Consider the following 23,951-nt stretch of genomic DNA (forward strand, 5'->3'; position numbering starts at 1 on the left):
GGCTCCACTGACCTCTCCTCCGTGTCATACCGCCGAGACAGCGCATCTGCCTTACCGTTCTGTGACCCAGGGATGTACGTGATCTTAAATGTAAACCGGGTCAAAAACATATTCCATCTAGCCTGCCGAGGGTTTAGCCTCCTCGCTGCCCGGATGTACTCCAGGTTACGGTGGTCCGTCAAAATGAGGAAAGGGTGTTGAGCCCCCTCAAGCCAGTGCCTCCACACCTTTAGGGCCTGTACCACGGCTAACAGCTCCCTGTCCCCTACGTCATAGTTTCGCTCCGCCGGACTGAGCTTCTTGGAATAGAAGGCACAGGGGCGGAGTTTAGGTGGCGCGCCTGACCGTTGTGAAAGCACGGCTCCAATACCGGCCTCAGACGCGTCCACCTCTACCTGAAATGGTAAAGAGGGATCCGGATGCGCCAGCACCGGAGCCGAGGTAAACAGGTCCTTCAGCCTCCCAAATGCCCTGTCCGCCTCGGCAGACCACTGCAGACGCACCGGACCCCCCTTCAAGAGAGACGTGATGGGAGCTGCCACCTGTCCAAAACCCCGGATAAACCTCCGGTAGTAATTCGCAAACCCCAAAAACTGCTGCACCTCCTTCACAGTGGTTGGTGTTTTCCAATTACGCACGGCTGACACCCGGTCTACCTCCATCCTCACCCCTGACGCAGACAACTGATACCCCAAAAAGGAGACCGACTCCTGGAAAAACAGACACTTCTCTGCCTTAACATACAGGTCGTGCTCCACCAGCCTCCGCAACACTCTGCGCACCAGGGCCACATGCTCGACACGGGTAGGCGAGTACACGAGAATGTCATCTATGTACACCACGACCCCCTGCCCCTGCATGTCCCTGAAGATCTCATCCACGAATGATTGGAAAACTGACGGAGCGTTCATCAACCCGTATGGCATGACAAGATACTCGTAATGGCCCGAGGTGGTACTAAAGGCTGTCTTCCATTCATCGCCCTCCCTGATGCGCACCAAGTTGTACGCGCTCCTGAGATCTAATTTAGTGAAGAAACGCGCCCCATGCAAGGACTCAGTCATGGTCGCAATCAGCGGGAGTGGATAACTGTACTTCACCGTGATCTGATTGAGACCACGGTAATCGATGCACGGGCGTAAACCCCCATCCTTCTTCTTCACAAAAAAGAAACTCGAGGACGCAGGGGAAGTGGAAGGCCGTATGTATCCTTGTCTCAGAGATTCGTCTATGTAAGTTTCCATAGCTTTCTTCTCCTCCTGAGACAGAGGATACACATGGCTCCGTGGGAGCGCAGCTCCTGCCTGGAGGTCTATCGCACAATCTCCCTGCCTATGGGGCGGCAACCGCGTCGCCCTCGACTTACTAAACGCGATGGCCAAATCCCCATACTCAGGGGGAACGTGCAATGCGGGCACCTGGTTTGGACTCTCCACCGAGGTAGCCCCTACGGAAACGCCCAAACATCGACCCACACACTGGGCAGACCAATCCATCAGAGCCCTCTCCTGCCACGAAATAAATGGGTTATGGGTACTCAACCAGGGCATGCCCAGCACCACCGGATACGCAGGAGAGTCAATCAGAAATAGCTGAATCATCTCCTGATGACCCCCCTGCGCACACATCCTAAGTGGCGCAGTGACCTCCCTGATCAAGCCCGCACCCAACGGACGGCTATCTAGGGCATGAACGGGGAAAGGGACATCAACAGGAAGAAGGGGAATCCCTAAGGCTAAACAAAACTTCTTATCAACAAAATTCCCAGCCGCGCCTGAATCTACCAGCGCCTTATGCTGGGAATGAGGTGCTACCTGTGGAAAACTCACAGGTATACAAAAATGTGCAACAGAGAGCTCTGGCATTTTTGACATGCGTTTTTCTGGATTTTTTTGTTGTTATTCAGTCTCTTACTGTTCAAATAAACCTACCATTAAAATTATAGACTGATCATTTCTTTGTCAGTGGGCAAACGTTCAAAATCAGCAGGGGATCAAATACTTTTTTTCTCTCACTGTATGTGAATCCATGATAACAATGATGGATATATCAGATTATCTCGAGGGACAATCAAGGCGGAACAACATGGTTGTGGACAGAATTTCAGAATCTCCACGAGACCTGGGCGGAGTCTGAGGACAGTGAGGGAAATAATCTTGGAGAAACTGAAGATGGACCACAGGAAGATTGAGGTGGAGCGCGCCCACAGGACTGGAAAACCCACCACCGGCCCAGGTGACAGGACCAGGCCTATAGTGGTCAAGTTCCTGAAGTTCAAGGACAAGGTAGCTGTTCTGGAAAGAGCCAAGAACTTGAGAGGAATGTGTATATTCCCCAATGAGGACTATCCTGAAGCTGTGTGCCAGAAGAGGAAAGAACTTATCCCAGCCATGAAAGCTGCCAGAGCGCGTGGGGACATTGCTTACATCCGCTATGACAGGCTCATTGTCCACCCTCCTTCCCAGAAGCCTGGAAGGGATGAGAGAGCCAAGCCTATGGGTTCGTTGCTTCAACCCCACAACACACACACACTGATTAATGGACTGCTGAATGTATACATTTTTGATCTTGCTTTGTTTGCTCTTTTCCATATTATGTCTGTCTCTGATAAGCTACCCAGGAAAGGGCTGAAAATAGCCTATATTCATATATGTAGCCTTAGAAATAAGATTAATGAAATTAATAACATTCATATATTAGCCATTTCTGAGACTCACTTGGATAATTTTTTGATGATACAGCAGTAGCAATACAAGGATATAACATCTATAGAAGACAGGAATGCTTATGGGGGAGGTGTTGCAAAACACAGTGTATTCAGAACCCTTCCCTTTATCCACATGTTGTCAGGTAACAGCCTTATTCTAAAATGGATTAAATACATGTTTTTCCTCATCAATCTACACACAATAGTCCATAATGACAAAGCGAAAACAGGTTTTTGGAATTTGTAGCAAATTTGTTTTTGATGGTAGGCCACTCTGGTAGGCCTACATTAATTTATGATCAAATAGCCACAGTAGCCTACTTGACCACTGTTAAAACTAACTTAAAGCGGGTACAGCCTCAGTGTTCACTGTAAACACACACCGGAAGTTGCACAGAATTCTCACAATGTTCAAGTTTGCGCTCAGCAGACCTGAAATTTGCTCAGCGATTAAATGTTTTTGAGGGAACATTGGCTGTGACTCTTATGTGGATGATGTTAAAAATATTTGTTGGTCTGATGTGATTAATAAGGAGCAGCCAGACGCTGCACTTGATGAATTTATGAAATTGCTTCTTCCAATTATTGATCAACATGCACCTGTTAGGAAACTGACTGTTAGAACTGTTAAGGATCCATGTATTGATGAGGAATTGAAAAACTGTCTGGTTGAAAGAGACGGGGCAAAAGGAGTGGCTAATAAGACTGGCTGCACATCTGACTGGCTGACTTACTGCAAATTGAGAAATGATGTGACTAAACTCAACAAAAAGAAGAATAAACTGTATTATGAAGCCAAGATCAATGATGGAAAGAATGATGGAAAAAACGTTGGAGTACTTTAAATGAAATTATGGGCAGAAAGACAAATTCAACTGCATCTTTCATCGAATCAGATGGCTTATTGATCACAAAACCATTTGATGTTGACAATTATTTTAATGATTACTTCAAGTGGGCAAACTTTGCTCGAATTTTGTAAAGTTAGTGTGCGAGAGGTGGTAAAATTATTGTTATTGATCAATAATGACAAACCTCCTGGCATTGACAACTTAGATGGAAAGCTACTGAGGATGGTAGCTGACTCTATTGCCACTCCTATCTGTCATATCTTTAATCTGAGCCTAGAGGAAAGTATTTGTCCTCAGGCCTGGAGGGAAGCCAAAGTCATTCCGCTACCCAAGAGTGGTAAAGCAGCCTTTACTGGTTCTAACAGCAGACCAATCAGTTTGCTGCCAGCTCTAAGCAAACTGTTTGGGAAAATGGTGTTTGACCAAATACAATGCTATTTCTCTATAAACAAATTAACAACCAACTTTCAGCTGCTTATAGAGAAGGGCACTCAACATGTCTGATGATTGGTTGAAAGAAATTGATAATAAGAAAATTGTGGGAGCTATACTGTTAGATTTCAGTGCAGCCTTTGATATTATTGACCATAAGAATTGAGAACTTATGTGTTATGGCTTTTCAACCTCTGCCATATCGTGGATTCAGAGCTATCTATCTAATAGAACTCAGAGGATTTTCTTTAAAAGCTTCTCTGTCAAACATGTAAAGTGTGGTGTACCGCAGGGCAGCTCTCTAGGCCCTCTACTCTTTTCTATTTTGACCAATGACCTGCCACTGGCATTAAACAAAGCATTTGTGTCCATGTATGCTAATGATTCAACCATATCCGCATCAGCAACCACAGCTAATGAAGTCACTGAAACCCTTAACAAAGAGTTGCAGTCTGTTTTGGAATGGGTAGCCAGGAATAAACTGATCCTGAACATCTAAGACTAAGAGCATTGTATTTGGTACAAATTTTTACATTTTTTACATTTTAGTCATTTAGCAGACGCTCTTATCCAGAGCGACTTACAGTTAGTGAATACATTTTTTTTTATACTGGCCCCCCGTGGGAATCTAACCCACAACCCTGGCGTTGCAAACGCCATGCTCTATCAACTGAGCTACATCCCTGCCGGCCATTCCCTCCCCTACCCTGGACGACGCTGGGCCAATTGTGCGCCGCCCATGAGTCTCCCGGTCGCGGCCGGCGGCGACAGAGCCTGGATTCGAACCAGGATCTCTAGTGGCACAGTTAGCACTGCGATGCAGTGCCTTAGACCACTGCGCCACTCAGGAGTACAAATCATTCCCTAAGTTCTAGACCTCAGCTGAACCTGGTAATGAACGGTGTGGCTGTTGAACAAGATGAGAAGACTAAATTACTTGGTGTTACCTTAGATAGAACTCTTTGGCCTGAATGCCAAGCGTCACGTCTGGAGGAAACCTGGCACCATCCCTATGGTGAAGCATGCTGGTGGCAGCATCATACTGTGGGGATGTTTTTTCAGCGGCAGGGACTGGGAGTCTAGTCAGGATCGAGGCAAAGATGGACGGAGCAAAGTACAGAGAGATCCTTGATGAAAACCTGCTCCAGTGCGCTCAGGACCTCAGACTGGGTGAAGGTTCACCTTCCAACAGGACAACGACCCTAAGCACACAGCGAAGACAACGCAGGAGTGGCTTCGGGACAAGTCTCTGAATGTCCTTGAGTGGCCCAGCCAGAGCCCTGACTTGAACCCGATCAAACATGAAATTAGCTGTGCAGCGACGCTCCGCATCCAACCTGACAGAACTTGAGAGGATCTGCAGAGAAGAATGGGGGGAACTCCCCAAATACAGGTGTGCCAAGCTTATAGTGTCATACCCAAGAAGACTCAAGGCTGTAATTGTTGCCAAAGGTGCTTCAACAAAGTACTGAGTAAAGTTTTTTTTATTTTGTATTACCACAAAACATTTTTTAAAACTGTTTGTCATTATGGGGTATTGTGTGTAGATTGATGAGGAAAAAAAACTATTTAACAAAAGCACACCAGTCCTAGCCTAGGCTGCACACTATTTACAACAGAAAACATGAGCCTAAACAAGTAAACAGACAAATATCTCAACATTGACTTACTGTATCAAAGGGAGAGAAGTTTCAAAATCATTGGTTGTTGATCCATCTATTACTTCTTCTTATTGGACTTCAACCATATGTTTCTTTCACTGGTTGTCTTAGTCCCGCCTCTCATTGAATGTCATTGGTTCTTAAATATATTTTTTTATTATTTAATTTTCCTTGTTTCAGGTCAACATCATAAACAAATTGTACATGTACTGTATTTGGAAATACAAACAAGAAACACTTGGCCTAATGGGCCTGTTGCAGCCACTGATGGCCACTAAATTATCGCCAGCTGATCTCTCATTAAACCATCAATACGAACCCCTGTAAATTTGATTTTGAATTGAAGGCAGTCAATTCAGGAAGTAATTTTAATTTAAAAATGTATTTTTAATTGAGAAGTCATTGTTTTTGTTTTTTTTAATGTTTAAATTATTTCGGTTTACTTCCTGAATTGACTGCCCTTTTATTTGAATTGACCCCAGCCCTGATGGCTGTAGTATATAAACAACTCCTACCAGAGTATAGAGGCCTTACAACTATACAAGAAGAAAAATACAACTATACAAGAAGAAAAATACAACTTTACAACAAGAATACGGAGTCAAAGTGGCCAGAGTCCGGATGTACCAACAGAAGACCCATAGATTCATAGTATTTTTATATTGACAGTTCTCGGGGAGGAAGAGATGGCAAAAAGGAGTCCCATATTGTAGAAAAGTCTCCTTTCTTGTCCTCATTTTCTCCAGTGGCAGCACTTTGAAGATCTCACAATACCACTGATTTATTGTGGGTGGCTGGTCTTTTATCCAGTTGAAGAGAATGCATTTGCGTGCCACAAATATATATATATATATATATATATATATATATATATATATATATATATATATATATATATATATTTTAGGAGATTGAGAAGATTTGGGAAGCTGAAATGTTATTAGTAAAAGATGTTGTTAGAGTTGTTTATGATTTCACCATAACCCCTTGGATGGCAGGATTGAAAGCCTTTATGTTGACCTCACACAGGAGCTAGAGATGGCTTGCAGGGATTTGTAGTCTTTGCATGATGTCTACTTTGATGCTAATTTGCATTTTCGAATCTGAGCGTAAATAGAGCCCGATATATTGATAAAGGTCACCTTTATTTACATGGTTATCAAAAACCTCACTCCAGGGTAAACCTTCACGAAACACAGACCTTATTTTAAGTGTTTCTAAAACTCCCAATGGGAAAATGAATGGTGGAAAAACGATTGGAACCATTTCCCTGTTTGACCGCTAGGTTTTATGGGTAGTGTGACACCTCCACTGTGGGGCTCTATTTTTTTTCAGTCATTTTGGCAGACGCTCTTATCCAGAGCGACTTACAGTTAGTGAGTGCCTACATTTTCATACTCTAGAGATTGTATTTAAACACATACTATGCAAATATAAAAATTATTATTTCAATAAACATCAACTCTGAAGATGAAAACCCTTCCTGTGATTTCTGGTTATATTTGTCAATGGGGGCGGCACATCATTTCCATGTCAGACAGAAACGCACCATAGCTTTGCTTAGTAGTGCATACCTGCCTTACAGGAACGTGGCATGCCGAATATAAATAAAAGATTCCTCCTCATACGCAATACAACCGCTTTAGAAACTATTGTACACCTACTAGATGCTGTTGAACAACTAGAAGGCGAGCCCCTGCTAGCACTGGTCTGGCCCACTTCATAACCTACCTGACCCTACCTGCCGAATATGTCACAGAGAAAATCCACCACCTTGCCTGCTGTACCTGCCCTCCCCTTGACTCCTGCTTCTTCTTAATGAAAGATCCTGGCCCACATCTAAGTTGGAGGATACTCTCCCCCCCATGAAACAGGTGTGCATAGTGCATCTTTCTTTGATCTCAAATCTCTGGTGTACTTGTAGGACTCCCTGTCAATAAACATGTATAAAATGTTGTCCAATAAACGTATTGTGGGTGTTGACTTTTGACTGAACGATATGTGAAATGAAATCCACATTATGGAGAAAAGTGCATTATTATAATTCCCATTAAAGTATTTTATATAACAGTGTGGAAAGCGTTGGGTTCTTGAATGCAGCCCTAGTATGTTGTTCCTCCAACTTCCCATGATGCCATGGTTTGGCTGGGCTGTCCACGTCAAACTATGTGACAGCACAGCACCAAGCTGAGTTGGCCGTTTTACTCCGCTGTCTGAACCGGTGAAAACATATAGGATAAAGACGACCGATATTCCAGACAATCGTTTCGTTAATGTTATGCGGATCATCCACTATCGAGCTTGTCTAGGTCCGTAAACCACAACCACAGTCTGACTGCAGTGAGTGACCTAGCCAGCTAACGTTAGCATATTAGCTAGCTAGCTGACCAACTAGCTGTAGTTAGTCAGTTACAAATTGAAAACTTCAAAATGTGAAAAATTCAACTTTTGAACAAATTGAAAGAATTCATGTAGAACGTTTCTGTGAATTTTTTTTTTTACAGAAAGCTGAATTGTATTAAGGTAGGGTCGAGGTCGATCGCCACCTCACCAGATACTAGCTAGTTAGCCTAGCTCCAGCCTGTTTGTTATTGTTTATCTAGCTAGCTAGCTGGTTGTTGTCGAAGATGTCATCGTGGCTGGGTGGACTGGGCTCCGGCCTGGGCCAGTCGCTAGGCCAGGTCGGAGGAAGCCTCTCCTCATTCACCGGACAAATATCCACCTTCACCAAAGATATGCTGCTGGAAGGAGTTGAAGAAGTTGCAGGTGAGTGAAAACACGTCAGACACATTAGCTAGCTAGCTAGCTAGCCCATCCCAGCAACAGCCAGCAGGGCACTTCAATCAGCAAGAAAGTAATAGCTACAAGCTATGTAACTGAGCTGTTTCAGCAATTCTCTACATCACCGGCTGCTAGCTGGTTACTCTATAACTGGACTACAGTATTCCTGATCCAGAGAGTTTTCTATTTAGAGAGATATGATCAGATTACACACTATGCATATTGAGCATACCATGAAAAGAGTGGGTGGGCCATCAGTACCAACCAAAACATAAACAGGGGAACAAATGCAGCCCGTTAGCCTTACACATTCCCAAAGCAAATAGTATTATATTTCTAGGCTGTAATGTGTGTCTAGTGCTGAATGAGAGACGTTCCATGAGAGTTTTACTTTATTTTTGGGGGATGTAGCTTGAACTAGCCTAAGTAACCTTACAGTGAAATGCTTACTGACAAGCCCTTAACCAACAATGCAGTTTTAAGAAAAAAATAAGTGTTAAGTAAAAAATGGATAAGTAAAAAAATAATTAAAGAGCAGCAGTAAAATAACAGTAGCGAGGCTATATACATGGGGGTACCGGTACAGAGTCAATGTGCGGGGGCACCGGTTAGTCGAGGTAATTGAGGAAATATGTACATGTAGGTAGAGTTAAAGTGACTATGCATAGATAATAACCAGAGAGTAGCACCAGCGAGACCACTGCTACTGATGTAATAAGTAAACAATCATTGACTCATTAATTGACAGACAGAAACCACCGAGGACTTTGATCACTGCGTTCCAACGTACAGTTAGCAAAGCAAAAGTTATGTATGACCTCATATCACTTATTCAGCGATGTCTGGTTGAGTGCTGAAATGAGCTCATCATTATTTTAAATGAAATCAGCACATTTCATAACGTTACATGAACTCATAACTTTATTTCTCATTAGGACATTATTCCAGAACATAATAGTCTAGTTGAGAGCCGGATATGATATTGTGGATTTAGTTGCAGTAATTGGTCTGAAATATTTATTGAACTTAGCAATAGTTTTGAAACGACCCTATATATTATTTCTGTGAATATGTAACCCTGTGAGGTTTGTTATTATGTGTAAAGAGTGCTGGTGAAGGCATGTCTGTTTTTCCTTAGCATGTTGGTCTGTCATGTGAAACACGTTAAGCAGATCTCTCGCTGTATATTTATGCATAGTCACTTTAACTCTACCCACATGTACATATTACTTCAACTACCTCAACTAGCCGGTGCCCCCGCACATTGACTCTGCACCGGTACCCCCCCCCCTGTATATATAGCCTCCCTACTGTTATTTTATTTTACTTCTGCTCTTTTTCTCTCAACACTTTTTTGTTTTATTCTACTTTTTTATTAAAAATAAATGCACTGTTGGTTAAGGGCTGTAAGTAAGCATTTCACTGTAATGTCTGCACCTGTTTTATTCAGCGCATGTGGCCAATAACGTTTGATTTGATTTGATTTACAGTATGTGTCACTAGTGGCCAACCCTGGAAGTGCTTAATAGCCTGATAGATAAAATACCGACCTCCTTCCAGACAATATCAGATTCCCTTGGACTTATACTCCTGAAGTTGCTGGTAGTAGGCTACACCAGCGGTCGGCAACCAGCGGTCGGCAACCAGCGGTCGGCAACCTTTCCCATTTGGAGTGCCAAGTTATCGTACCATTTCTGCTGATCTGCGTGTCAGTTATAAATAAAAAAAATGATTTTCATACGCACATGAAGTCTTCATAATCAAAATTATATCTAAATAAAAATGATACAAACCTAAAAAGTAACTTCTATTGCCATTGCCAATATGTAAAAATAGCCTCCATAAAGCCAACAAATAAAAACATTGCAGCCTGCAGGTAGAAAATATCCTATAAATCACATTGGCTAAACATGGCCTGTCTGCAAGGAACTTGAAACATTGTATCAACTATTAACTTGGGTCCAGCCCAAAGCTTGTGCTAGCAAACTTGCAACATTGTATCAAATATTCTGGGCCCTCAGTTTTCCGAGCCAGTGAGCTCTGGACAGACAGACACAGCTGTAGGCTATTTGGGCAAGGGATAAGAAGTAATCAGGTAGGCCTATTTTATGACGTTTCCATCGGATCAGAGCATGACATTTTTTCCCCCTTTCATGCTGAGTGGTTATCGAAAGGGAGAGAGCTGGAAATATTTTTCTAATAGGCTACGTTGAGGAACTATTGTCATTCTCAATGGATGTAAAAACAGACTTTGTTTACTTGCTGTTTGATGCGAATAAAAAAATACTTTGAGAAGCTCCACAGTGATGATGAGTTACGACAATCAGAAATAGGATCAGATCCCCAAATGGGCACATTTATAGGCCTACATTTGACTGCAGGCCAGGTAGACTAGTCCTACTTCTATGTGTAATCAGGTGCGTGTCCTTACTCAAGATTGACAGGAGCGCTCCAAACAAAAGACAATGAATAAATTCACAACTCATTAATGGAATGAAATAAACCAAAACGTTTTCCTCACAAGTGTAGCCGAGGTTTGATTGGTCGGTTGTGACTCTGCAAACAAAGTGTCCACTCTGACAATGACAACAGTAAGACTGTAATAATAATAATAATATATTGAATGCATGAACAGAAATGACCGTAACCAAACAAACATTATAGATGAGAAATGGTAAATAACGGTAAATGTACTACTGGTGATCCTGGTGTACGATCGCCGCTGCCTCCGCAATGGATTCGACCAATCAGACAGGAGGGAATCAGACGTGTCTCATGGGCCATCATTTTATTTTTTATACACTTGCTACTTTATTTGTATTTATTTTATTTAACCTTTATTTAACTAGGCAAGTCAGTTAAGAACTAATTCTTATTTACAATGACGGCCTACACCGGCCAAACGCGGACGACGCTGGGCCAATTGTGCGCCGCCCTATGGGACTCCCAATCACGGCCGGTTGTGATACAGCCTGGAATCGAACCAGGGGGGTCTGTAGTGACGCCTCAAGCACTGAGATGCAGTGCCTTAGACCGCTGCGCCACTCGGGAGCCCACTGCTCGACTAAAGAAAATCTTGGTCGACCAAACAACGGAGCAGTGGACTACATCCCTAGTGCAGCCACAGTACACACCCATTAGACATAACATAGTGGTGAACTAAAACTTGATTGGTTTCTAGCAAACCTTTTAAATGCGGTCTATTAGAATATGAGTCGTGATTATGTGGAGGTTGCATGGCTGTGAATGGTAGTCTACTTGTTATCACACAGTTTTTCATACTTTTCTTTCAGGTGCTTCCACTGAGCTGCTGGCGTCCAGTTCTAAGATGGAGCAAGTGGAGGCTGAGGTACGAGGGTTCTCACCATCATAGGGCCGGTTTCCCGGACTCAGACTAAGCCTAGTCTTGGACTCAAAGGCTATTTTAACGGAGATTCAGTGTTTCTTCTTCTTTCAATGTTGCAGTATGCCCCATGTCATCTGTCCTTTCAATGTTGCAGTATGCCCCATGTCATCTGTCCTTTCAATGTTGCAGTATGCCCCATATAATCTGTCCTTTCAATGTTGCAGTATGCCCCATGTCATCTGTCCTTTCAATGTTGCAGTATGCCCCATGTAATCTGTCCTTTCTGGGTTGCAGTATGCCCCATGTCATCTGTCCTTTCTGGGTTGCAGTATGCCCCATGTAATCTGTCCTTTCTGGGTTGCAGTATGCCCCATGTCATCTGTCCTTTCTGGGTTGCAGTATGCCCCATGTAATCTGTCCTTTCAATGTTGCAGTATGCCCCATGTAATCTGTCCTTTCTGGGTTGCAGTACGAGCGTTTAAAGAGGATCCATGCAGAGCTGGAGGAGAAGCTGGAGGCCTCAGAGATCCAGAATGAACGGCAGTCTTCTGAGTACAGGACCCTGATGCAACAGAGAGATGTAGGGGATGATTCATGGAACTATATGAAACACTCAATGAAGAGCGCAAAATCTTATAAATCCTCATATCAGCACCAGAGGTTGGTCTAGTCCAGGTGGTATTCAGATCCTACTCTGGAGGTCCAGAGTACTGCTGCTTCTCTGTCCTACCTGATCCTTTATTGTACCCACTCGGTGTCCCAGGTCTAAATCAGTCCCTGATTTGAAGGGGAAGAATGGAAAGAAAGCAGTGGATCTGGCTTCCAGGTCCAGATTAGAATTTAAAGGGATATAATACATATAATCTAGAATATTATAGTCCTAGCTAGAAGTGTAAGAGGGGTCTAGCCTAAGGACAGTACAGCCACCTCCGGACAACATACAGCCCCTGGAGACCAGGGTTTGATTCCCCAGTTGACTCCGGTCCATCACTCCTGACCACTTCTATCCTACAGCCCCTGGAGACCAGGGTTTGATTCCCCAGTTGACTCCGGTCCATCACTCCTGACCACTTCTATCCCCTCTCATCTGTCTCCCTCCCTCTCTATACCCCATCTGTCTCCCTCCCTCTCTATACCCCATCTGTCTCCCTCCCTCTCTATACCCCATCTGTCTCCCTCCCTCTCTATACCCCATCTGTCTCCTTCCCTCTCTATACCCCATCTGTCTCCCTCCCTCTCTATACCTCATCTGTCTCCCTCCCTCTCTATCCCCTCTCATCTGCTCCTTCCCTCTCTATACCCCATCTGTCTCCCTCCATCTCTATACCCCATCTGTCTCCCTCCCTCTCTATACCCCATCTGTCTCCTTCCCTCTCTATACCCCATCTGTCTCCCTCCCTCTCTATACCCCATCTGTCTCCCTCCCTCTCTATACCCCATCTGTCTCCTTCCCTCTCTATACCCCATCTGTCTCCCTCCCTCTCTATACCCCATCTGTCTCCCTCCCTCTCTATACCCCATCTGTCTCCCTCCCTCTCTATACCCCATCTGTCTCCCTCCATCTCTATACCCCATCTGCCTCCCTCCCTCTCTATACCCCATCTGCCTCCCTCCCTCTCTATACCCCATCTGTCTCCCTCCCTCTCTATACCCCATCTGTCTCCCTCCCTCTCTATACCCCATCTGTCTCCCTCCCTCTCTATACCCCATCTGTCTCCCTCCCTCTCTATACCCCATCTGTCTCCCTCCCTCTCTATACCCCATCTGCCTCCCTCCCTCTCTATACCCCATCTGTCTCCCTCCATCTCTATACCCCATCTGTCTCCCTCCATCTCTATACCCCATCTGTCTCCCTCCCTCTCTATACCCCATCTGTCTCCTTCCCTCTCTATACCCCATCTGTCTCCCTCCCTCTCTATACCCCATCTGCCTCCCTCCCTCTCTATCCCCTCTCATCTGCTCCTTCCCTCTCTATACCCCATCTGTCTCCCTCCCTCTCTATACCCCATCTGTCTCCCTCCCTCTCTATACCCCATCTGTCTCCTTCCCTCTCTATACCCCATCTGTCTCCCTCCCTCTCTATACCCCATCTGTCTCCCTCCCTCTCTATCCCCTCTCATCTGCTCCTTCCCTCTCTATACCCCATCTGTCTCCCTCCCTCTCTATACCCCATCTGTCTCCCTCCCTCTCTATACCCCATCTGTCTCCTTCCCTCTCTATACCCCATCTGTCTCCCTCCCTCTCTATACCCCATCTGTCTCCCTCCCTCTCTATACCCCATCTGTCTCCCTCCCTCTCTATACCCCATCTGTCTCCCTCCATCTCTATACCCCATCTGCCTCCCTCCCTCTCTATACCCCATCTGCCTCCCTCCCTCTCTATACCCCATCTGTCTCCCTCCATCTCTATACCCCATCTGTCTCCCTCCATCTCTATACCCCATCTGTCTCCCTCCCTCTCTATACCCCATCTGTCTCCCTCCCTCTCTATACCCCATCTGTCTCCCTCCCTCTCTATACCACATCTGTCTCCCTCCCTCTCTATACCCCATCTGTCCATCTCTATATAAAACACTAAATCATGCCATAATAGTTATAACCTTACCTGCTCAGGTCTGTTCCTTCTCACCTGTCTCCATCTCTATATAAAACAATAACATATATAAAAAAGCTTATTGGATGTCATTATTTTTGTTACCTGTCCAGGTGGAGATCAGCCACCTGAAGGCCCGTCAAACTGGACTACAGGAAGAGGTCCAGAAGTTACAATCAGCTTCCTCCTGCTCAGCTCTACTTCCTGTCACCTCCGGCTCCACCACCACTACCTCTTCCTCCTACATGTCCCGCCCCCAGGGGAGCACCGTCCATCAAGGTTTCCATGGCAGCGATGAGATGGACTTCAGTGATGTGATCTGGTCCCAGCAGGAGATTAACCGTCTGTCTACAGAGGTGATGAGGCTGGAGGCTGAGGTTTCCCACTGGAGACGCGTGTCTCAGGTCGGTCGCTTCACAACACCATTTACTAGCTTGTAGAATCTTTATTACTGTAAGGTCTATAAAGGGTCATGTGAAGGTTGGAAAGGTCTCTAAATGTTTATTTGTTTCAGGCATCCAAAGCCCCAGGAGAAGGAAACGCTGACCAGGGAGAGGTCCTGAAGCTGCAGAGGATCATCAAGGTCAGAAATGTTACGGCCTGCTCTTTGGGTGCCTAGTCCGGGTTACTGTAAAGCACCTTGTTTATTACTGTTTATGTAAAAAGGGCTTTATAAATCAAATTTGATTGATTAATGGAAACCCTGCTTGGTGTAAGAGAGACTCAGACAGTGACTGTCGCTATGCCTCTGTCTGTGGAACAGGAGCTGCGTGAGGAGATGGGCCGTGAGATAGATGAACACCAGCGTGAGTTAGCAGGGCTGCAGGACGCACAGAGACAGAAGATGGCCGACATCACCCGGCGCCACCGGGACGAGCTGGCAGAGTACGAGGAGAGGATAGAGGAGCTGGAGGAACAGAAACATACTGGGGGTGAGGAGCTGGAGGAACAGAAACATACTGGGGGTGAGGAGGAGAGGAGCTGGAGGATCAGAAACAGACTGGAGGGGGAGGAGGAGAGGAGCTGGAGGATCAGAAACAGACTGGGGGGAGGAGGGGAGGAGCTGGAGGATCAGAAACAGACTGGGGGGAGGAGGAGAGGAGCTGGAGGATCAGAAACAGACTGGGGGGGGGAGGAGGAGAGGAGCTGGAGGATCAGAAACAGACTGGGGGGGGGAGGAGAGGAGCTGGAGGAACAGAAACAGACTGGGGGGGAGGAGGAGAGGAGCTGGAGGAACAGAAACAGACTGGGGGGAGGAGGAGAGGAGCTGGAGGATCAGAAACAGACTGGGGGGGAGGAGGAGAGGAGCTGGAGGAACAGAAACAGACTGGGGGGAGGAGGAGAGGAGCTGGAGGATCAGAAACAGACTGGGGGGGGGAGGAGGAGAGGAGCTGGAGGATCAGAAACAGACTGGGGGGAGGAGGAGAGGAGCTGGAGGATCAGAAACAGACTGGGGGGGGAGGAGGAGAGGAGCTGGAGGATCAGAAACAGACTGGGGGGAGGAGGAGAGGAGCTGGAGGATCAGAAACAGACTGTGGGGGGAGGAGGAGAGGAGCTGGAGGATCAGAAACAGACTGGGGGGGAGGAGGAGAGGAGCTGGAGGATCAGAAACAGACTGGGGGGAGGAGGAGAGGAGCTGGAGGATCAGAAACAGACTGGGGGGGGAGGAGAGGAGCTGGAGGATCAGAAACAGACTGGGGGGGGAGGAGAGGAGCTGGAGGATCAGAAACAGACTGGGGGGGGAGGAGGAGAGGAGCTGGAGGATCAGAAACAGACTGGGGGGAGGAGGAGAGGAGCTGGAGGATCAGAAACAGACTGGGGTGAGGAGGAGGAGAGGAGCTGGAGGATCAGAAACAGACTGGGGGGAGGAGGAGAGGAGCTGGAGGATCAGAAACAGACTGGGGGGAGGAGGAGAGGAGCTGGAGGAACAGAAACAGACTGGGGGGGGAGGAGAGGAGCTGGAGGATCAGAAACAGACTGGGGGGAGGAGGAGAGGAGCTGGAGGATCAGAAACAGACTGGGGGGAGGAGGAGAGGAGCTGGAGGATCAGAAACAGACTGGGGGGGGAGGAGGAGAGGAGCTGGAGGATCAGAAACAGACTGGGGGGGAGGAGGAGAGGAGCTGGAGGATCAGAAACAGACTGGGGGGAGGAGGAGAGGAGCTGGAGGATCAGAAACAGACTGGGGGGGGAGGAGGAGAGGAGCTGGAGGATCAGAAACAGACTGGGGGGGAGGAGGAGAGGAGCTGGAGGATCAGAAACAGACTGGGGGGGGAGGAGAGGAGCTGGAGGATCAGAAACAGACTGGGGGGAGGAGGAGGAGAGGAGCTGGAGGATCAGAAACAGACTGGGGGGAGGAGGAGGAGAGGAGCTGGAGGATCAGAAACAGACTGGGGGGAGGAGGAGAGGAGCTGGAGGATCAGAAACAGACTGGGGGGGAGGAGGAGGAGAGGAGCTGGAGGAACAGAAACAGACTGGGGGGAGGAGGAGAGGAGCTGGAGGATCAGAAACAGACTGGGGGGGGAGGAGGAGAGGAGCTGGAGGATCAGAAACAGACTGGGGGGAGGAGGAGGAGGAGAGGAGCTGGAGGATCAGGAACAGACTGGGGGGGAGGAGAGGAGCTGGAGGATCAGAAACAGACTGGGGGGGAGGAGGAGAGGAGCTGGAGGATCAGAAACAGACTGGGGGGGGAGGAGGAGAGGAGCTGGAGGATCAGAAACAGACTGGGGGGAGGAGGAGAGGAGCTGGAGGATCAGAAACAGACTGGGGGGAGGAGGAGAGGAGCTGGAGGATCAGAAACAGACTGGGGGGGGGAGGAGGAGAGGAGCTGGAGGAACAGAAACAGACTGGGGGGAGGAGGAGAGGAGCTGGAGGATCAGAAACAGACTGGGGGGAGGAGGAGAGGAGCTGGAGGAACAGAAACAGACTGGGGGGAGGAGGAGAGGAGCTGGAGGATCAGAAACAGACTGGGGGGAGGAGGAGAGGAGCTGGAGGATCAGAAACAGACTGGGGGGAGGAGAGGAGCTGGAGGATCAGAAACAGACTGGGGGGAGGAGGAGAGGAGCTGGAGGATCAGAAACAGACTGGGGGGAGGAGGAGAGGAGCTGGAGGATCAGAAACAGACTGGGGGGAGGAGGAGAGGAGCTGGAGTATGAAACAGACTGGGGGAAGGAGGAGAGGAGCTGGAGGATCAGAAACAGACTGGGGGGGAGGAGGAGAGGAGCTGGAGGATCAGAAACAGACTGGGGGGAGGAGGAGAGGAGCTGGAGGATCAGAAACAGACTGGGGGGAGGAGGAGAGGAGCTGGAGGATCAGAAACAGACTGGGGGGGAGGAGGAGAGGAGCTGGAGGATCAGAAACAGACTGGGGGGAGGAGGAGAGGAGCTGGAGGATCAGAAACAGACTGGGGGGGGAGGAGGAGAGGAGCTGGAGGATCAGAAACAGACTTGGGGGAGGAGGAGAGGAGCTGGAGGAACAGAAACAGACTGGAGGGAAGAGGAGCTGGAGGATCAGAAACAGACTGGGGGTAGGAGGAGAGGAGCTGGAGGATCAGAAACAGACTGGGGGGAGGAGGAGAGGAGCTGGAGGATCAGAAACAGACTGGGGGGAGGAGGAGAGGAGCTGGAGGATCAGAAACAGACTGGGGGGGGGAGGAGGGGAGCTGGAGGATCAGAAACAGACTGGGGGGGAGGAGGAGAGGAGCTGGAGGATCAGAAACAGACTGGGGGGAGGAGCTGGAGGATCAGAAACGGACTGGGGGGAGGAGGAGAGGAGCTGGAGGATCAGAAACAGACTGGGGGGGGAGGAGAGGAGCTGGAGGATCAGAAACAGACTGGGGGGGGAGGAGGAGAGGAGCTGGAGGATCAGAAACAGACTGGGGGGGAGGAGGAGAGGAGCTGGAGGATCAGAAACAGACTGGGGGGGAGGAGGAGAGGAGCTGGAGGATCAGAAACAGACTGGGGGGAGGAGCTGGAGGATCAGAAACGGACTGGGGGGAGGAGGAGAGGAGCTGGAGGATCAGAAACAGACTGGGGGGGAGGAGAGGAGCTGGAGGATCAGAAACAGACTGGGGGGAGGAGGAGAGGAGCTGGAGGATCAGAAACAGACTGGGGGGGGAGGAGGAGAGGAGCTGGAGGATCAGAAACAGACTGGGGGGAGGAGGAGAGGAGCTGGAGGATCAGAAACAGACTGGGGGGAGGAGGAGAGGAGCTGGAGGATCAGAAACAGACTGGGGGGGGGAGGAGGAGAGGAGCTGGAGGAACAGAAACAGACTGGGGGGAGGAGGAGAGGAGCTGGAGGATCAGAAACAGACTGGGGGGAGGAGGAGAGGAGCTGGAGGAACAGAAACAGACTGGGGGGAGGAGGAGAGGAGCTGGAGGATCAGAAACAGACTGGGGGGAGGAGGAGAGGAGCTGGAGGATCAGAAACAGACTGGGGGGAGGAGAGGAGCTGGAGGATCAGAAACAGACTGGGGGGAGGAGGAGAGGAGCTGGAGGATCAGAAACAGACTGGGGGGGAGGAGGAGAGGAGCTGGAGGATCAGAAACAGACTGGGGGGAGGAGGAGAGGAGCTGGAGGATCAGAAACAGACTGGGGGGAGGAGGAGAGGAGCTGGAGGATCAGAAACAGACTGGGGGGGAGGAGGAGAGGAGCTGGAGGATCAGAAACAGACTGGGGGGAGGAGGAGAGGAGCTGGAGGATCAGAAACAGACTGGGGGGAGGAGGAGAGGAGCTGGAGGATCAGAAACAGACTGGGGGGATGAGGAGGAGAGGAGCTGGAGGATCAGAAACAGACTGGGGGGGGGAGGAGGAGAGGAGCTGGAGGAACAGAAACAGACTGGGGGGGGGGGAGGAGAGGAGCTGGAGGAACAGAAACAGACTGGGAGGGGAGGAGGAGAGGAGCTGGAGGATCAGAAACAGACTGGGGGGAGGAGGAGAGGAGCTGGAGGAACAGAAACAGACTGGGGGGGGAGGAGGAGAGGAGCTGGAGGATCAGAAACAGACTGGGGGGAGGAGGAGAGGAGCTGGAGGAACAGAAACAGACTGGGGGGGGAGGAGCTGGAGGATCAGAAACAGACTGGGGGGGGAGGAGAGGAGCTGGAGGATCAGAAACAGACTGTGGGGAGGAGGAGAGGAGCTGGAGGAACAGAAACAGACTGGGGGGGGAGGAGGAGAGGAGCTGGAGGATCAGAAACAGACTGGGGGGGAGGAGGAGAGGAGCTGGAGGAACAGAAACAGACTGGGGGGAGGAGGAGAGGAGCTGGAGGATCAGAAACAGACTGGGGGGGGAGGAGGAGAGGAGCTGGAGGATCAGAAACAGACTGGGGGGAGGAGGAGAGGAGCTGGAGGATCAGAAACAGACTGGGGGGGGAGGAGGAGAGGAGCTGGAGGATCAGAAACAGACTGGGGGGAGGAGGAGAGGAGCTGGAGGAACAGAAACAGACTGGAGGGAAGAGGAGCTGGAGGATCAGAAACAGACTGGGGGTAGGAGGAGAGGAGCTGGAGGATCAGAAACAGACTGGGGGGAGGAGGAGAGGAGCTGGAGGATCAGAAACAGACTGGGGGGAGGAGGAGAGGAGCTGGAGGATCAGAAACAGACTGGGGGGGGGAGGAGGGGAGCTGGAGGATCAGAAACAGACTGGGGGGGAGGAGGAGAGGAGCTGGAGGATCAGAAACAGACTGGGGGGAGGAGCTGGAGGATCAGAAACAGACTGGGGGGAGGAGGAGAGGAGCTGGAGGATCAGAAACAGACTGGGGGGAGGAGGAGAGGAGCTGGAGGATCAGAAACAGACTGGGGGGGAGGAGAGGAGCTGGAGGAACAGAAACAGACTGGGGGAGGAGGAGAGGAGCTGGAGGATCAGAAACAGACTGGGGGGGGAGGAGGAGAGGAGCTGGAGGATCAGAAACAGACTGGGGGGGGAGGAGGAGAGGAGCTGGAGGATCAGAAACAGACTGGGGGGGGAGGAGGAGAGGAGCTGGAGGATCAGAAACAGACTGGGGGGGGAGGAGAGGAGCTGGAGGATCAGAAACAGACTGGGGGGAGGAGGAGGAGAGGAGCTGGAGGATCAGAAACAGACTGGGGGGAGGAGGAGGAGAGGAGCTGGAGGATCAGAAACAGACTGGGGGGAGGAGGAGAGGAGCTGGAGGATCAGAAACAGACTGGGGGGAGGAGGAGAGGAGCTGGAGGATCAGAAACAGACTGGGGGGGAGGAGAGGAGCTGGAGGAACAGAAACAGACTGGGGGGAGGAGGAGAGGAGCTGGAGGATCAGAAACAGACTGGGGGGGAGGAGGAGAGGAGCTGGAGGATCAGAAACAGACTGGGGGGGGAGGAGGAGAGGAGCTGGAGGATCAGAAACAGACTGGGGGGGGAGGAGGAGAGGAGCTGGAGGATCAGAAACAGACTGGGGGGGGAGGAGAGGAGCTGGAGGATCAGAAACAGACTGGGGGGGGGAGGAGAGGAGCTGGAGGATCAGAAACAGACTGGGAGAGGAGCTGGAGGATCAGAAACAGACTGGGGGGAGGAGGAGAGGAGCTGGAGGATCAGAAACAGACTGGGGGGAGGAGGAGAGGAGCTGGAGGATCAGAAACGGACTGGGAGGGGAGGAGGAGAGGAGCTGGAGGATCAGAAACGGACTGGGGGGGAGGAGCTGGAGGATCAGAAACAGACTGGGGGGAGGAGGAGAGGAGCTGGAGAATCAGAAACAGACTGGGGGGAGGAGGAGAGGAGCTGGAGAATCAGAAACAGACTGGGGGGGAGGAGAACAAGTTTACTATCGTATGGGCTTGTGTCCCAAATGGTACCCTATTCCTTATTTAGTGCACTACTTTTGACCAGGGTCCATAGGGAACACAGCCATGGCCTTGCTTTACACTGTACGTCTGTAGCGTTTGAGGTGTATTCAGTTACATGCAATGGTATAGCTAAATACACTGAGTGTGCAAAACATTAAGAATACCTTCTTAATATTGAGTTGGACCCCCTTTTTTTTGCCGTCAGAACAGCCTCAATTCATGGGGGCATTGACTCTACAAGGTGTCCAAAGCGTTCCACAGGGATGCTGGCCCATGTTGACTCCGGTGCTTCCCACATTTGTGTGTCAAGTTTGCTGGATGTTCTTTGGGTGGTCGACCATTCTTGATACACATGGGAAACGGTTGAGCGTGAAAAACCCAGCAGCGTTGCAGTTCTTGACACTGTCCAACTGGTGCTTCTAGCACCTACTACTATACCTGTTCAAAGGCACTTAAATCCTCTGAATGGCACACATACACAATCTATTTCTCAATTGTCTCAAGGCTTATAAATCATTTTGTTCACCTGTCTCCTCCCCTTCATGAAGATTAGAGTGGATTTAACACGTGACATCAATAAGGGATCATTGCTTTCACCTGGTCTGTCTGTCACGTGTCAAACTCATTCCACGGAGGGACGAGTGTCTGCAGGTTTTCACTCCTCCCTTGTACTTGACTGATGAAATAAGGTCAGTAACTAGTAAGGAACTCCCCTCACCTGGTTGTCCAGGTCTTAATTGAATGGAAAATCCCCAAACCTGCAGACACTAGGCCCTCCGTGGAATGAGTTTGACCCTGCTGGTCTATGTCAGGGACAGAGCAGGTGTTCTTAATGTTTTGTTCACTCAGTGTATAAACATGAATTCATTAGACGTGCTGTCAGCTTTTCAGATTTCCCAATTAGTTTTCCTTTTTTTGTGACTGATTTCTCTTCCCTTACCCCAGGTTACTCTCTCTCACATTCCCCTTACAAGTCCACCCTTACCCCAGGTTACTCTCTCTCACATTCCCCTTACAAGTCCACCCTTACCCCAGGTTACTCTCTCTCACATTCCCCTTACAAGTCCACCCTTACCCCAGGTTACTCTCTCTCACATTCCCCTTACAAGTCCACCCTTACCCCAGGTTACTCTCTCTCACATTCCCCTTACAAGTCCACCCTTACCCCAGGTTACTCTCTCTCACATTCCCCTTACAAGTCCACCCTTACCCCAGGTTACTCTCTCTCACATTCCCCTTTACAAGTCCACCCTTACCCCAGGTTACTCTCTCTCACATTCCCCTTACAAGTCCACCCTTACCCCAGGTTACTCTCTCTCACATTCCCCTTACAAGTCCACCCTTACCCCAGGTTACTCTCTCTCACATTCCCCTTACAAGTCCACCCTTACCCCAGGTTACTCTCTCTCACATTCCCCTTACAAGTCCACCCTTACCCCAGGTTACTCTCTCTCTCACATTCCCCTTACAAGTCCACCCTTACCCCAGGTTACTCTCTCTCACATTCCCCTTACATGTTCCTCTCTGTATCCTAACCCGTCCAGGGAACAGTCCAGCCAGCGTTACTCAGGACTCCTCCTCTAAGACCTCAGCCCAGGAGGCAGCGGAGGAGCAGGAGGAGAGACTGAAGGAGCTCACAGCCAGTCTGGAGGAGGCGTGGAGGAGGGAGGCTACACTGCAGCAGGAAAAGATGGAGGCGCAGGCTGAGAACGCTGAGCTGCTGGAGAACTCCATACGGCTGCAGACGTCCGTCACAGAGCTCCAGACGCGCGTCCAGCGACAGGAGGGGAAGGCCGGGAATGAGGCCCAGCTAGAGCAGGAGATACAGGGGGGGAAGGCCGGGAATGAGGCCCAGCTAGAGCAGGAGATACTGGGGCTGAGGGAAGCTCTCGCAGGTACGCACACCCACCCATTCAGATATCATCTTGGACATACTCAGGGTGTTAGCTATTAGTCAAAGCCCAGATCAAACTATTCTGTCATCTTTTCAAGGGGCAGAGAAGGAGATGTTGAGAATGAAGACTCTTGAGGTATTTATCCTGATCACATAGTGTCTTTGAAATAGTGTTGCAGTGTGTAGTAGTAGTAGTTGTGGTAGTAGTCTTTATCTATGACCGTCCTGCTGTAATGATTGTTTTCCATGAAACAGAGTGAACCAAAGACCGAGGCGGAACATGCAGACATTCTAGAACTCAACACCATCATTGGAACCCTGAGGAAAGAGAAGGAAATGGTGGAACAGGAGAAGGTGGGTTTCTGCTCTCAAATGGAAACTTAACTTAAGAGTTAGTCTGAGGTGATTTTTGCTTGCTAATGAGCCTCCAACACTGTCATCGTTTTGCAATCCACAATGCTAATTCTTAAACAAACTCCCATACGCTTTACATGACTTATATCAACTCTTGACACACTGAACAAACAGTAAGAATTTCCCTCAATGTGTACACGACATTAACACTGAATTAAAATATAAACGCAACACGCAACAATTTTACAGCTACAGTTCATATAATGAAATCAGTCAATTGAAATAAATAAATTAGGCCCTAATCTATGGATTTCACGTGAATGGGCAGGGGCGCAGCCATGGGTGTCTCTGGGAGGGCATAGGCCCACCCACTTGGGGGCCAGGCCCAGCCAGTCAGAATGAGTTTTTCCCTGCAGACAGAAATACTCCTCAGTTTCATCAGCTGTCCTCCGGGTGGCTGGTCTCAGACGATCCTGCAGGCGAAGAAGCCGGATGTGGAGGTCCTGGGCTGCCGTGGTTACACGTGGTCTGCGGTTGTGAGGC

General features: G+C 49.0%; 1 protein-coding gene across 3 annotated transcripts in view; it reads left to right on the forward strand.

Annotated features, from left to right (window-relative positions):
* The first annotated feature begins 7,815 nt into the window (after positions 1 to 7,815).
* Positions 7,816 to 23,951, forward strand: part of LOC311145757 (thyroid receptor-interacting protein 11-like) — a 38,604-nt gene continuing 22,468 nt past the window's right edge. The window contains exons 1-10 of one of the 3 annotated variants that reach the window (XM_084182047.1): positions 7,816 to 8,417; positions 11,726 to 11,781; positions 12,248 to 12,358; positions 14,484 to 14,774; positions 14,885 to 14,953; positions 15,134 to 15,335; positions 22,705 to 22,952; positions 22,998 to 23,055; positions 23,153 to 23,190; positions 23,310 to 23,408. In XM_084182047.1, coding sequence (XP_084038173.1) covers positions 8,279 to 8,417; positions 11,726 to 11,781; positions 12,248 to 12,358; positions 14,484 to 14,774; positions 14,885 to 14,953; positions 15,134 to 15,335; positions 22,705 to 22,952; positions 22,998 to 23,055; positions 23,153 to 23,190; positions 23,310 to 23,408 — 1,311 coding nt within the window. In that variant the 5' untranslated portion in view covers positions 7,816 to 8,278. Of the gene's footprint in view, positions 8,418 to 11,725; positions 11,782 to 12,247; positions 12,359 to 14,483; positions 14,775 to 14,884; positions 14,954 to 15,133; positions 15,336 to 22,704; positions 23,056 to 23,152; positions 23,191 to 23,309; positions 23,409 to 23,951 lie in introns of all 3 variants that reach the window. The other 2 variants (XM_084182045.1, XM_084182046.1) reach the window with 2 other exon arrangements.

This window comes from Coregonus lavaretus (assembly GCF_964263955.1).
Source record: "Coregonus lavaretus genome assembly, chromosome: 18".
Lineage (NCBI taxonomy): Eukaryota > Metazoa > Chordata > Actinopteri > Salmoniformes > Salmonidae > Coregonus > Coregonus lavaretus.